Source organism: Gallinula chloropus (genome assembly GCF_964237585.1).
Source record: "Gallinula chloropus genome assembly, chromosome: 1".
NCBI classification, from domain to species: domain Eukaryota; kingdom Metazoa; phylum Chordata; class Aves; order Gruiformes; family Rallidae; genus Gallinula; species Gallinula chloropus.
The window spans coordinates 63,055,416-63,067,563 of NC_140085.1; the positions used below are offsets into that span (position 1 = coordinate 63,055,416).

General features: G+C 47.7%; 1 protein-coding gene across 1 annotated transcript; it reads right to left on the minus strand.

Moving 5' to 3' along the window:
- Positions 1-331: 331 nt before the first annotated feature.
- On the minus strand, positions 332-10,822 carry GLIPR1 (GLI pathogenesis related 1; the record flags this gene model as incomplete). Its single annotated transcript, XM_084264150.1, has 6 exons — positions 10,595-10,822; positions 6,243-6,488; positions 3,459-3,568; positions 1,752-1,834; positions 567-593; positions 332-483 (listed from the first exon to the last, which is right to left on the minus strand). Exons 1-6 carry the CDS (start codon positions 10,772-10,774, stop codon positions 332-334), a joined length of 798 nt encoding a protein of 265 aa, XP_084120276.1. The 5' UTR covers positions 10,775-10,822.
- Between the last annotated feature and the right edge of the window lie 1,326 nt (positions 10,823-12,148).

Sequence of the window (12,148 nt, forward strand, 5' to 3'; positions counted from 1 at the left end):
GCACCCTCCAGCCCTTGCTGAGGAGGCACCACGGGCAGCTGCCTGTGCCTCAGGGTGCGGCCTGGGCAGCGTGCTCCCTTACCAGCTCACACCACTTGACTTTGAAATAAATAAATAAATGGGTAATTTAAGAACAGTTACTGGTTCTGGGCAACGAGAAAGCTGCTTATCAGCTCTCCTGGCTGCTGCTTGCACTGAAGGTGGTGTTTCTGTACCCTTAAATCAGCTGTGGATGCAAACAATGTCTCAACCAATCTTTGTGCTGCCAGGGGCTTATGTATAGGGAAGGGTTGAGTTGATCCAGGTGTTCTCATGGCCATCTGCACGTGCATCACGCACTGGCCGGTGTGATAGTCCAGTATTTTGGTAGGAGCCAGGTAGCCAAAATTGTCAGTATAAGGAGCAATGGCCTTAAAGCGATAATGGTGATGCAGTACTCATCACATGCAGGTCTGTCCCACTCTGGGTACCACTTGGAATCACCTATGAACAGAACAAGTTACTTGTTTTCAAGTATAACTGCACCAAGGGCAACAAATGGAAGCAATAATTCTGGTGATACTTACTAATGACTTTGTCACGCTCTGCATTTTCTGGAGAAGGAAGAGAAGTAAAGGTCAGCAGACTTGCACAGTACAAACAATTTGATTCTAGGTAAAAGGGGATTAAGCATGAGCCTCATGATGGCCTTGCAAATGCAGCTATGGCAGCTGCGTTGCTTTCCAGGAAGAAGCAAAGACCTGCTGATTTTGGGAGAGCCCTGCAGCAGCTCTCAGGGCTTTGCTGGGGAGCGTTTGATCACACTTTGTTGACTTCTCCCTCACCAGTGGCTGGCACAAAGAGGACTTGTACCCCCCAGGCAGGCTTCACAAGATCACTTTGGGTTTTGCCCAGCGCCCTGTGTTTAAGATCCTCAGCCTGTAGCTAACATTGAACAGCCCTGTGAGCCAGGCACTTCCTCTCGTTTCTGTGGTGCTGGTGTTTCTACACTGCCTTCCTGCTCCATCAGTTCACCTGAGGTCAAGTGCTGGGGAGAAGTGTGACCATACCCTCAGGTTTCCCTAGACAGATGTTCACAGCACAGTGCTTTTTCAGAAGGTCTCCTCTCCTCCTCCTCTCCATCTGTCCTTCACAAAAGCAAGCACAGGTGAATTGAGCAGGCTGCCAGGGGCTCAGGTGAGCACCACGTCCCTGTGAAGGGCTCTCACACCGGTTCATGTCCGTGTCAGCATGGCTTTCTCCTGAGGCTTAAGGGAAAGCAGATGGCCTGGCCAACGTTCAGTGGAGCGAGCAGCTTTGGCAGCACTGTGGCAGCGTTTCCCCCAGGCAGCAGCACGGTGGGGACAAGGCATGTTTGGACCTGCATGAGCTTAAGTTGCAGCTCATGTGCCAAGCAGTGGCTCCCGGGGGAAAGGAGGTGTAGCCCCTTCTCTGTTTCCCATTTCTGAAGACAGTAGCTTCTGGCAGGCTAACAAACCCTTAGACTGCAGCCAAATGTATCCCCTGCATTGTATACCCAGCACCTGAAAAACAGACCCCACCCTGTCACTCCCCAGGGTAGAAAACAGTCTCTGCCCACCCTTCTCCCCCCTCTTTGCACATCACTGCTCACTGGGCTTCTGACAGCAGTTTCTCAGACTATCTTTAGGAACAGGAGAGCAGCATGCCTGCCTCCTGCCAGCATCTTTCAAGTGCTCTTTCCCCTTCTACGTGTGCTTGGGGAGGAGGGCTGGGTTTTCTCTTCTACTTACTGCACAGCTGGCTGGCACACCGCTCGCCTTTGCAGTCGCTGCACGGTGCTCCTGTCTTGTATGGGTGCCTTGGGTAATTCCCACTGTGAAGGAAAGGAACAGCACTCTTCAAACTGCCTGGGCTCTTGGCTGGGTACTACTACCTTGCCACCTCTGACATGGCACCAAACGCAGTTCAGCACTTCTGCTTCACTTGGTGCGTGGCCAAAGCGAGCTCTGCAGCATGCCTCCAGCTACCGGTGGAGACGTGGAGAGGCAGTTTACGTGCCTGCAGTCGCAGCAGTGCTAAACTTCATGGCTCAGCCTCCTTACCCACGGCAAGGTGAGGCTGTCACTGCTTTGTCTCAGCTGAAGGAAGCCCTTTGGAGTACATTTCACCTTAGGAATTGAAATTGTGCACGCATCTTGCTGTGGCCCTTGGCAATTGAAAGCAATTAAAGAGGAGAAAAATAAAGAACTTCTGCTCTGCTTCTCAAAACCCCAACTTCTTAATAGGCAACAGTTCACAAGGTCCCCACCCAGCAGGGAAGAGCCCAGCTTTAAAGCCCTCTCTAGAGCTCCTTGCCTGCCACAGAGCACACTTTCTCTTTGCTGGGTGCTGTTGAGCATTAAGGTCAGCCCTCCCCTTCCCCATGGGGTCCCTGCTGATGCAGAGCAAGCAATCCAGCATGACTTTTGTCCTCTGCACCATGCAGATACTGGCTAAGGGGTGAGAGGAGGAAGGCTTGTCTTTCTGGAAGATCCAGGCATGAGGCTTGAGGGACAGAGCATCTCCCGACAGTGCTGGGGTACTGCTTGCCTGTGCACAGGGTTTCTGCACCATCTGGCATAGTGGGGTGGATAGCAAGTGCTGAGAAGGGAAAGGTGAGGTTGTCCTGGGGGATCGGTGCCTTTTGGCTTGAGAACTGGCAGAGGCAATGGTCCCTCATCCCATTTGAGTGTGGGGCTTCTGGGGAGAGTGGTTTTGTGTCTTTGGCACAGCAGCAACCCTGTCATTTGTAGGTATCTGGTCAGGGGTACATGGTCTTCAAGGATGAAGCATGGACAACAGGAACATCAAACTTGTTCAGGTTCATGGGCTGGCGTGGCCTTGGCCCAACATGCTATGCCTGTAAAGCTGTTAAAGCTGGATGCAGATGGACATTAGCTGGCTGGAGAAGGGTAGAAACCATCCAATTTAGATGCAACAAATACCCTAGTGGCCATGCATATGAAGGACCTTCAGATATACTTTTGCCTTGAGGAGCCCCAGCCTCACAGGTAGTCCTCAGCCTCAAACTCTCATGCTAAAGCAAAGACTGCAGCTGCAAAGCATTCCACACTTCAATATTTACCCAAACCATTGACCTAGAGGCTTAATTCCCCTGGTGCATGTGTAAATATTTTTGGATTTTGGGCTGGCACCTTGGCAACTCTCTGGGGCTGTCTTGGCACTCAGAAGCGAAGGATTTGTTTTCAAGTGATCACTTTAGTATTTCCATTTTAGTATCTTAAATTTTACCCTTTCTATCAGTGCCAATGCTTGTGGCTACGATACATAGCGCTCCCCTAGCCAAAAGCACAGGCTTGTACCTCCTTCTCTATTCTGGGGACCCTTTCCTCCCACAAAACACACAAATGGACGGACTGGTCTAATAAAGTTGCATGTTGTTAGGGGGAAGGGATAGGACCCAAACCCTGTGAAATGTTTATAATGAGATGTCTTACGCGGGGCCGTAGTTGCAGATGAAGTGTGCTGCGTTGGTTATGGAGGAGTACGCTACCCTGCTGCAGAAGTGGACAGCACAGCCGACCTTGTAGCTTGTAGCCCAAACAGTCTGCAAAGACAGAGGGGTACACTGGTGACAAAAGCTTTGCCTCAGCACCTGAAGTGTTAAAGAGAAGACCTGCCTTCTGTTTCATGACAACAAATTGACTGAGGAGCACTCAGGAGCACTGGGCAGGCTTCATGGGGGAAAGCAGCAGTGATGGATCTCAAAATCATAGTTTGTTTCTGAAAAATACCTGATTGCTTTGCCCAATTTTCCAGATATTTGTTAAAAGTACTCTGAACGAAAGAATAACTGGCTGTAACAGAAATTTTTCCTTTCTTGCAAAGAAGAAGGTGAGGTTCATTTCCTCTGCTCCAAGGTAATCTGTTAGCTTTCTGTCTTTCCTACTGGGGAACAGCAGATCAAATCTGTGCAGAAAAGGCCCTGTGACCTGCTCCAGCTCCTACAAGGGCTGATTGCCCCCATGCTAAACCCAGCAGCGATGTATAGGCAAATTGCCAGAAGACATGGTGCTGTGGGAGGAGCAGGGAGAAGGAACATGTCCAGGCTGTGGTCCTGCCTTTTAGCATCACAGCCATAACTAAGACAATCTAGAGGAGGGGGCATTACATCTGCCTACCACAATCCATTCAATTCAATCCAGCATCCTGTATCCATCTTAAAGGTTACAGTGCAGCCAAATCCTCCAGTCTTGGAACAACAAACCCAGCCCATTACAGAAGCAGAGGGATGACAAGGGTGCAGCACTACCTGGGGGCAGTACAGCATGGCTACATGAGGGATGTAGAGAGATCCTGGCAGCACAGGAGATGGAGAAACACACTTGCATCTCCACCAACTCAAGGAAAGTCCTGGCCCTTGCTGTTTGTGCCTGTCTTGGTGCCAGCTCTGGAAGAGGGGACAATCCTCAGGTTCCTGAGGGTATTAGTGCAGCGGCAGCGCAGAGACTGCTCCTGACATCAGTGGTAGACAACTACATCCCTGAAGGCAGCGAAGGACCCAGTCATGGGACCATTCCCATTCCAGGAGGCCACTGGCTGCATTTGTGGTAACTGCAGTAATTGTACCTGTGGGAAACTTCTATTCTCCTCTGCTGCAAAGGATGGAGAGGAACAAAGCGTTCCCCAAAGGTGCAGGCCCAAGGTCACCTCCCAAAGCTGGCATACAATGCAACTTCTAACTACAGTCACTATCACCACTAATCATCTATTACTATCAATACTATCACCAAGTACTAATAATCTTGTCTCACTCTCAGCTACCTGGGCTGCTCCTCTGCAAACAACGTGGCAAAGAGGACTGCACCAGGTGCGGCACCGCACCAGGTAGGGTGCGTGTCACCCCCCGTTCCAGGCGCTCACTCTTGCTGTTTCCTTGTGAGCAAGGTCAGGAAAGCAACACACTGCCACCTCTCGCAGCTCCCGCATCCAAGTATCTTCTCTGCACACTGCTAACCTGCTGGCATCATTCAGACACACCACCAGCTTCAGCTCATCTCTTCAAGTCCTAAATGTGTACGTGTATCTCCGCAGAAAATACTAAACAGCTGTGGATGAACACCTAATTCCTAGAGCCACTGTTGCTGGCAGTCCTGCTCTCCCGTAGGTTGGCAGTTGGTTGCACGGCAGTGGTACTCCTCTTCCTCACTTTGCCCCTTGTCTTTGGGAATCATGGTTGGTGAATATGTGCACGTGATGCTCACGGAGCTGCCAATATCCCTTTACATGCTGGTATTTCCCCAGCTCTTGGCATGTGGAGGCTGCCTGCCAGAACTGGGAACTCATCCCACCATGCAGCCCACAGCCATTGCTCTTGCAAGGTTTTTTTGGCCACTGCTTGGATAAATGTGACTGTGGTCCTGTTTCCCTCCTTGGAGCAAATACAACTGGCATATCTAAAATAAAAATGCAGTGATAACTCCTCCCTGCGATGGGGACAGGAGAGCAGCTTGTGCACACAGGCATATAATCACAGAATCATAGGGGTTGGAAGGGACCTCCAGAGATCAGCGGGTCCAACCCCCCTGCCAGAGCAGCTCCCCAGCTCATATTGCACAGATAGGCGTCCAGACGAGTCTTGAATATCTCCAGAGAAGGAGACTCCACCACCTCCCTGGGCAGCCTGTCCCAGGGCTCTGTCACCCTCACTGTGAAAAAGTTCTTCTGCATGTTGGTGCGGAACTTCCTGTGCTCCAACTTGCAGCCATTGCCCCTTGTCCTGTCTCCACAGACCACTGAAAAGGGGCTGGCCATTTCCCCCTGCATCCTATACTTAAGATATTTATAAACATTAATAAGGTCCCCCCTTAGTCTTCTTTTCTCTAGGCTGAACTGTCCCATCTCACTCAGCCTTTCCTCATAGGGGAGATGCTCCAGGCCCTTAATCATTTTTGTAGCCCTTCTCTGGACTCTTTCCAGGAGATCCCTGTCTTTTTTATACCAGGGAGCCCAGAACTGGACACAATACTCCAGGTAGGGCCTGACCAGGGCAGAGTAGGTGGGGAGGATCACCTCCTTTGACCTGCTGGCTACACTCCTCTTGATGCACCCCAGGATCCCTCCCATCGGCTCTCTTAGCCACTAGGGCACACTGCTGGTTCATGGCAAATAATAAAACTCCAGCACTTGGAAAACAGCTCGCTGACTCTTCAATATAAATAGAGTTTGTGTCAAAATGGCAATGCCGGTTCACGGTTTGGGTGGAGAAAGGCAAAGCCTACCTGCGTATAGTGGCCGCACACTCCTCGGCATTTATTGCTTGCATAACTGTAGTCTTTGACTTCATTGTACCAAGAGGTGATGGCTGCTTCCGGGGTAAAAAGAGGAAGTGAGCCAGTCCAAAGGTTTTCTCCGACGGATGTAAATTTGGGGTGAGCTTGCCCTGGCTCTTTGAGGTGCGTATTATGTTTAAACAGGCACCTCTTTGCCCAAGCCTTCGCGGTCTTTGCCAAATCTGGATCCCAACTCTGCAAAATAAAGACAGCTGAAAATCACTTCAGTACCATAGCAATGCAGTAATTCAGAGCAACCTTCAGGAGAAGCTGGGTCTCGGTGGTGTGTGTGCTTCAGGTGGATTTGTGCATCTCCTGAGGCTTACAGGGTTACATGGCAGATTGGCTGGTCAGTTCTTTCCTGAACGCGGTTAGTGAACCGGAGGAAGTTTTCGGAGCGGTGGGTGATCTTGGCCGACTGGTTTATTGAATGCCAAGAGCCCTATGTCAGTCACACACAGTGTTTGAGGCAGAACGAGCATTTCCAGGCTGTGCTGGCCACTAGAGAACGTTAATGTAATTTAAACAGTGAATCTACAGGAAATCTGGGCATTGGGAGGTACGGGTACTGCGCCAGTCAGGCTGGAGTCTCATGCGGGCTCGTGCGCTAAGGCCACTGCTTGTGGATCAGTTCCCAAGCACACTGGGATTTTGGGGGAGGTTTAAACTCCACCCCTTGGTTTGCATCTCTGTGTTTGGTGGGTTCAGAGGTTAGTGCTTGAATTCGTGTTTGTGGAATCACCCCTTCACCCCCTGTTCAATCGTGCAGAGAGTGGTTACTTTAGCAGTGGAGTTACATAATAGTCTTTTGTTTGCACTGGAGGTGGTGTCTGGATTTGCTGGGCTTTCTTTGTGTACACAGCTTGACTGAGCAAATACAATGCTGTACCTCGTGGAAAATGCAGCATCATGAATGCATGCCTGTAGTTCTGGTTTACATGTTGTGTCATGTAAACAAAGCTGCTCAGCACTGCTGAACTACCTTGGATTGGACTGGTTTTTAAAAAAAATAGATTTTTTAATTTTTCTGTTTCTATATGGATTAAAATATCTCAGTTGCTTCTGTGAACAATAGACTCAGCAGAGAAATTGTTTTGAATGGATCAGTAACATTGACTGAGGAAAAGGTGATTGTTAGATTTTCCACCTATGTTTTGCATAACAAACTTTTTTTTGTACCAGAGACAAGTCTGAGGCAATTTGTGTATTGGCTTTGACACCAATGAGTAGTTAAAAATTGCAAGACTGTACCAAAATATACCTATGGAGTTTTGAAAATATTTTGTAACCTATGTCTTCCCTTTCTTCCTATGGCTAGTATTTGTGAGGGGGTGCCTTTTCCCCTAGAACTAACACATAAATGGTTTTCCTAGGAACTCAGCATATCAATAGTAAAGGTAAACCTGAGGCAGCGGGGGTCTTATTTCAAGTGGGCAGCCAGTATTTCCTTAGGTGATACCTTATAAGGACAATGAACAAAATCTGGCATTGAATCATAGAATCATAGAATGGTCTGGGTTGGAAGGGACCCCAAGGATCATAGAGCTCCAACCCCCCTGCCACAGGCAGGGACACCAACCTTCAGGCCTGGATCTACACAAGGCTGCCCAGGGCCCCATCCAACCTGGCCTTGAACACCTCCAGGGACGGGGAATCCACCACCTCTCTGGGCAGCCTGTTCCAGCACCTCACCACTCTTTCTGTAAAAAACTTCCCCCTAATGTCTAATCTAAACCTTCCCTCCTTTAGCTTTAGTCCATTGTAGGGATGTTACCTTCCAGCCCTAGCACTACTGCAAGTTGAGACAAAGGCTGTTTACATCTTGGCACTTCCAAAGGAGAAGACCATGATGACAGGTGTATGTCAGGAGCAGATGCACCTTAGTGCTTCACTGTCTTTGGTTTTTACATTCTGCTTTTCAAGAGTCTGCACATCCCTTTTCTCCTTCATCCTACAATAGCATCGATAGTAAGTTTAATGTTCCAGAAAGGTATACATGATGCTAAGTTTAAAGGTAAATTAGTTAAGCTTAAATGTATTTTCCTTTTCATGTGTCAATATTTAAAATGTCTGACAGTTGGAAAAGCAACGTGCAGTCCCTGAGAGTTCAGAATTGTCTTTGATTTAACTGCAGTTGATCTCCTTACATGCGTACGAGACGGTGTTTATGCACAAAGATTGCACCAGAGGGTGTGGGGAAGAATGCACAGGACAGGGAGGTTTGCATAGAGATATAATCCTTATTTAACAAAATAGTAGCTACAAATTGAGGTTTTTTCCCCCATGAACTCTGTCTCTGAGTTTTGGTTTTATAGTTCAGACACGTTTGCTGGTGTAGGGAGGGAAAATCCAATGTGTGGTTAAGTGAAAAGTGAGGGGAGGCAGGAGTAAGTCAGAGACGACTGCTGTGATGCTCTGATGAGACTGGTGAGGCTTTCTGCTGGTTCTGAAGAGCCTTGCAACAGGTGTTAAGCAGTGCTTTGGGTGAATGGGAAAGGGATCACGTGTCAGGTAAAACATGTTAGGGCAGGGTTCTCATTTTATAGTAGCTGCATTACAAATACAGATGGTTGGGCTTTGTTGTTTGTCATTAAATAAGTTTCTGTCTTGTTTATTTTTCTGAAAGGTGGAAATGCCCTCAGAGGATTCATTGTTATGTATCTATGTGGACAGTTACTTACAGCAAGCAAAGCTCCCTAGGAAACAAAGAAGTGTTCTTCTTTTGCTCATTTTTGAAGTGCTAATTCAAAAATGAAGAAATAGTCTGTTTTCAGTTCCAATGCTTTTACTTTCATAATACTTTGTATTACAGATCGTACTGTTTTCTCCTCATTAAAATCTTCCTGGGAGGTCATACTTAAGACAAGGGGTTTTGCAGCATTGTAAAAGAAACTTTATTTAGTTTTTGTTTTATTTGTAATAATCTTTGTTTTTTAAGCTGTTTTGTTTGGGGTTTTTCCCAGATTTCAGTTCAAAAGGAAAAATTATAGACAATTTAAAAAGATTAATCCTGCTCTTTTAATACATCATAGCCAGATTTTGTTAGCACAGGACCAGTAAAGGACATGAGAAAAAAGAGTCTGGAGCAATACATACTGGAAGTTCGTTACGCCTTGCTGAAGTAGAAGATGCATCTAGAAGAGAAACTAAGTTGTCTCCTGTCAAGCTTGCAACTCGAGCTTGCTCACTGCTCCCTTACCCCTCAATAAGGGACACTTCTCAGTGTTTTAAAGAAGTGTTTCTCACTTTTTTCCCTTTTTTTATAAAAAAAACAAACAACCAACTTGGCTGTTGCTAATTATAGATGTGGTTATGTCCTCTTCTGGTGGTGACCATGTGATATAGTAAGAAAGAGGAACAGAAGGAAATGGATCAGAATTAGGGCAGGTACATCTGAGAGATCTGTGGAGATAATGCTGAGGAAAAAAACCCATTAGCTCATTCATTTCCCAGTCAAAGCACAAAATGTGATGGGTATTGCAAGAGACAGCTCCTAGGCTGCTGGAACTGATCATCTCACAGACTGGAGATGGGCTTATCAGCCACAAGCACCCTCTGTACTTATGTCTTTATCTTTGAAGGGTTTTCTACGTGCCACCTAGCAGGCAGACAAGGATCATGAGCCATCCGAAATGAGAACTGGACACTTTTGGGTATATTTTGAATCCTGACAGGCCCACTTTTGCACAGTGGCTGCAGATAAATGCCCCCTGATGTGACCAAGGAGAAGGCAGGGGGGAAAAGTGGTGCAGGATCTGATGCCTCCAGCACTGGCTCCTGCTGCACTTGTTGCTTTTTGGCTTCCCCTTGCGGCCCCAGCACCTAGGAACAGCTGCTCTGTTGGCTCAGCCCCTGAGAGCTTTGCAAAGAAAGCTTTGAGAAAGCTTTCCAGCGTTGTTTGGCAACCGCATCTGCCCTCCCCGACTCGACTAGGAAGGGCTGTGCTTAGGTCTGCACATAAATTACACCCCGGGCAGCTGACCTGCTGTGCCTTGGGCTGCAGAGGCTTTTTAGACCACAAAACAACAGCACTGGGTGGAGGCTTGAGATCTTGGGTTTCAAATGATGAAATTAAGCCAGGCAAAACTACGCACATACCCCATTGTATAAAGACATCTGATAAACAGACGCTCTTTCTCTGCTTTAAGAAGAAGCATCTCAGCCCCAGGAGGTTGTTGGTGGTGGCTTTTTTTCCTTTATCATTTTTTATTTTTGCATTTGATCACAAAACCAATCTTTGAGACTCATAAATGCCATCACAATGCTACACGCTCGCACCCAGGTCGCGAAGATCCCCTTACCATGTAGAGCATGTTGCTGGCTGGCGGACTCACTCCGGACCGGAATCGGTTGTGGGTTTGCACACAATCCTCAATAAACTTTGGATCCCCAACATCAGGCAGTGCCGGTGGCTCGTGGGAGTCAGAGGAACGACAGATGTGCAGTAAAGCCAGCACGCAAGCAGAAAACCTGCTTGTCATGGTTCTCAGCCTCCGGTCCTCTCCTCCAGCTTTCAGAGCAGAGCGCCTCAGCTGTACGAGGTGGTTTTCAGCTTCAGCAGCAGCGTTTTCCTTGGAAGGCTTGTGGGCTGGACTTATCGCAGCCATGGTACTGGCATATGGCATCGACCACAGGAAATGAGTCATATTTCAGCAGTGTTAAGAGAATAAGGAAATTAAGCTGGAAGTTCACAGCAGAGTGGTTGCAGCTTTGTCTCCCTTTTATTTCTTCTTCTTTCTTTGTTGTGGTGGGGAAGCTGTTTCTCTCCTGTCCTCTGAGCTTTTCTGGTTTTGTTTCTTTGGCTCCCACCATCCCATCCACAGCAAATGCTGTGCATTGCAGTAAAGTTTGGGATAAGTTTTCTGCTTTTCATGAAAACAGCATTGCTGTTAAGGCTGTTGCTCTGAGCTGAAATGCTTTGAGAAATAATTTATTTGAACTGTGACTTTTACTATGGCATGAACAGTCACTTTGGTTCTACTGGAGGGGTAAGTCTGGCTGAGAACTGTGATTTAAATATGTTGCACTTATTGATGGGCTTCTCCTGTCACAGATGTGTTGCTATATATAAAAAATGGCAGGAGACAAGAACTGACAGTTGTGAAATTAAATAAGTATCTGTTTACATGACGACATTTTGCACCATATGACAAGAGCCCAAAGATTTGGGGCTCATTATTATTCTGTGGGATGCCATGCTCCTCCAGAGCTGCAGTGTGGCTCTGAAGTTGAGTCACTGTGTTCTCAAAACATAAGGACTAAGTGTGGTGGTTTGCCCTGACAGGAAGTCAGATGCTCACCAAAGCCACTCTATCACTTCCCTTTTCAGCTGAACGGGGGGAGAAAATATAACAAAAGGCTCCTGGGTTGAGATAAAGACAGGGAGAGATCACTCACCAGTTGCTGTCATGGGCAGAATGGACTCGACATCATCTAATTTATTACCAAGCAAAGCAGAGTAGGACAGTGAGAATAAGACCAAATCTTAAAACACCACCCCCACCCCCTCCTTTCTTTCCCAGCTCAACTTTAATTAAAGATTTATCTCCCACTTTTCCCCCCAAGCAGCACAGGGGGACAGGGAATGGGGTTTCAGTCAGTTTACCACACATTGTCTCTGCTGCTCCTTCCTCCTCAGAGGGAGGACTCCTCACACTCTTCCCCTACTCCAGTGTAGGATCCCTCTCATGGGAGACAGTCTCCATGAACTTCTCCAACATGATTCCTTCCCACAGGCTACAGTTCTTCATGGGTCTCTTTCATGGGGTGCAGACCTTCAGGAACAGATGACTCCAGTGTGGGTCCCCACAGGGTCACAAGTCCTGCCAGCCAACCTGCTTCAGCATGGGCTCCTC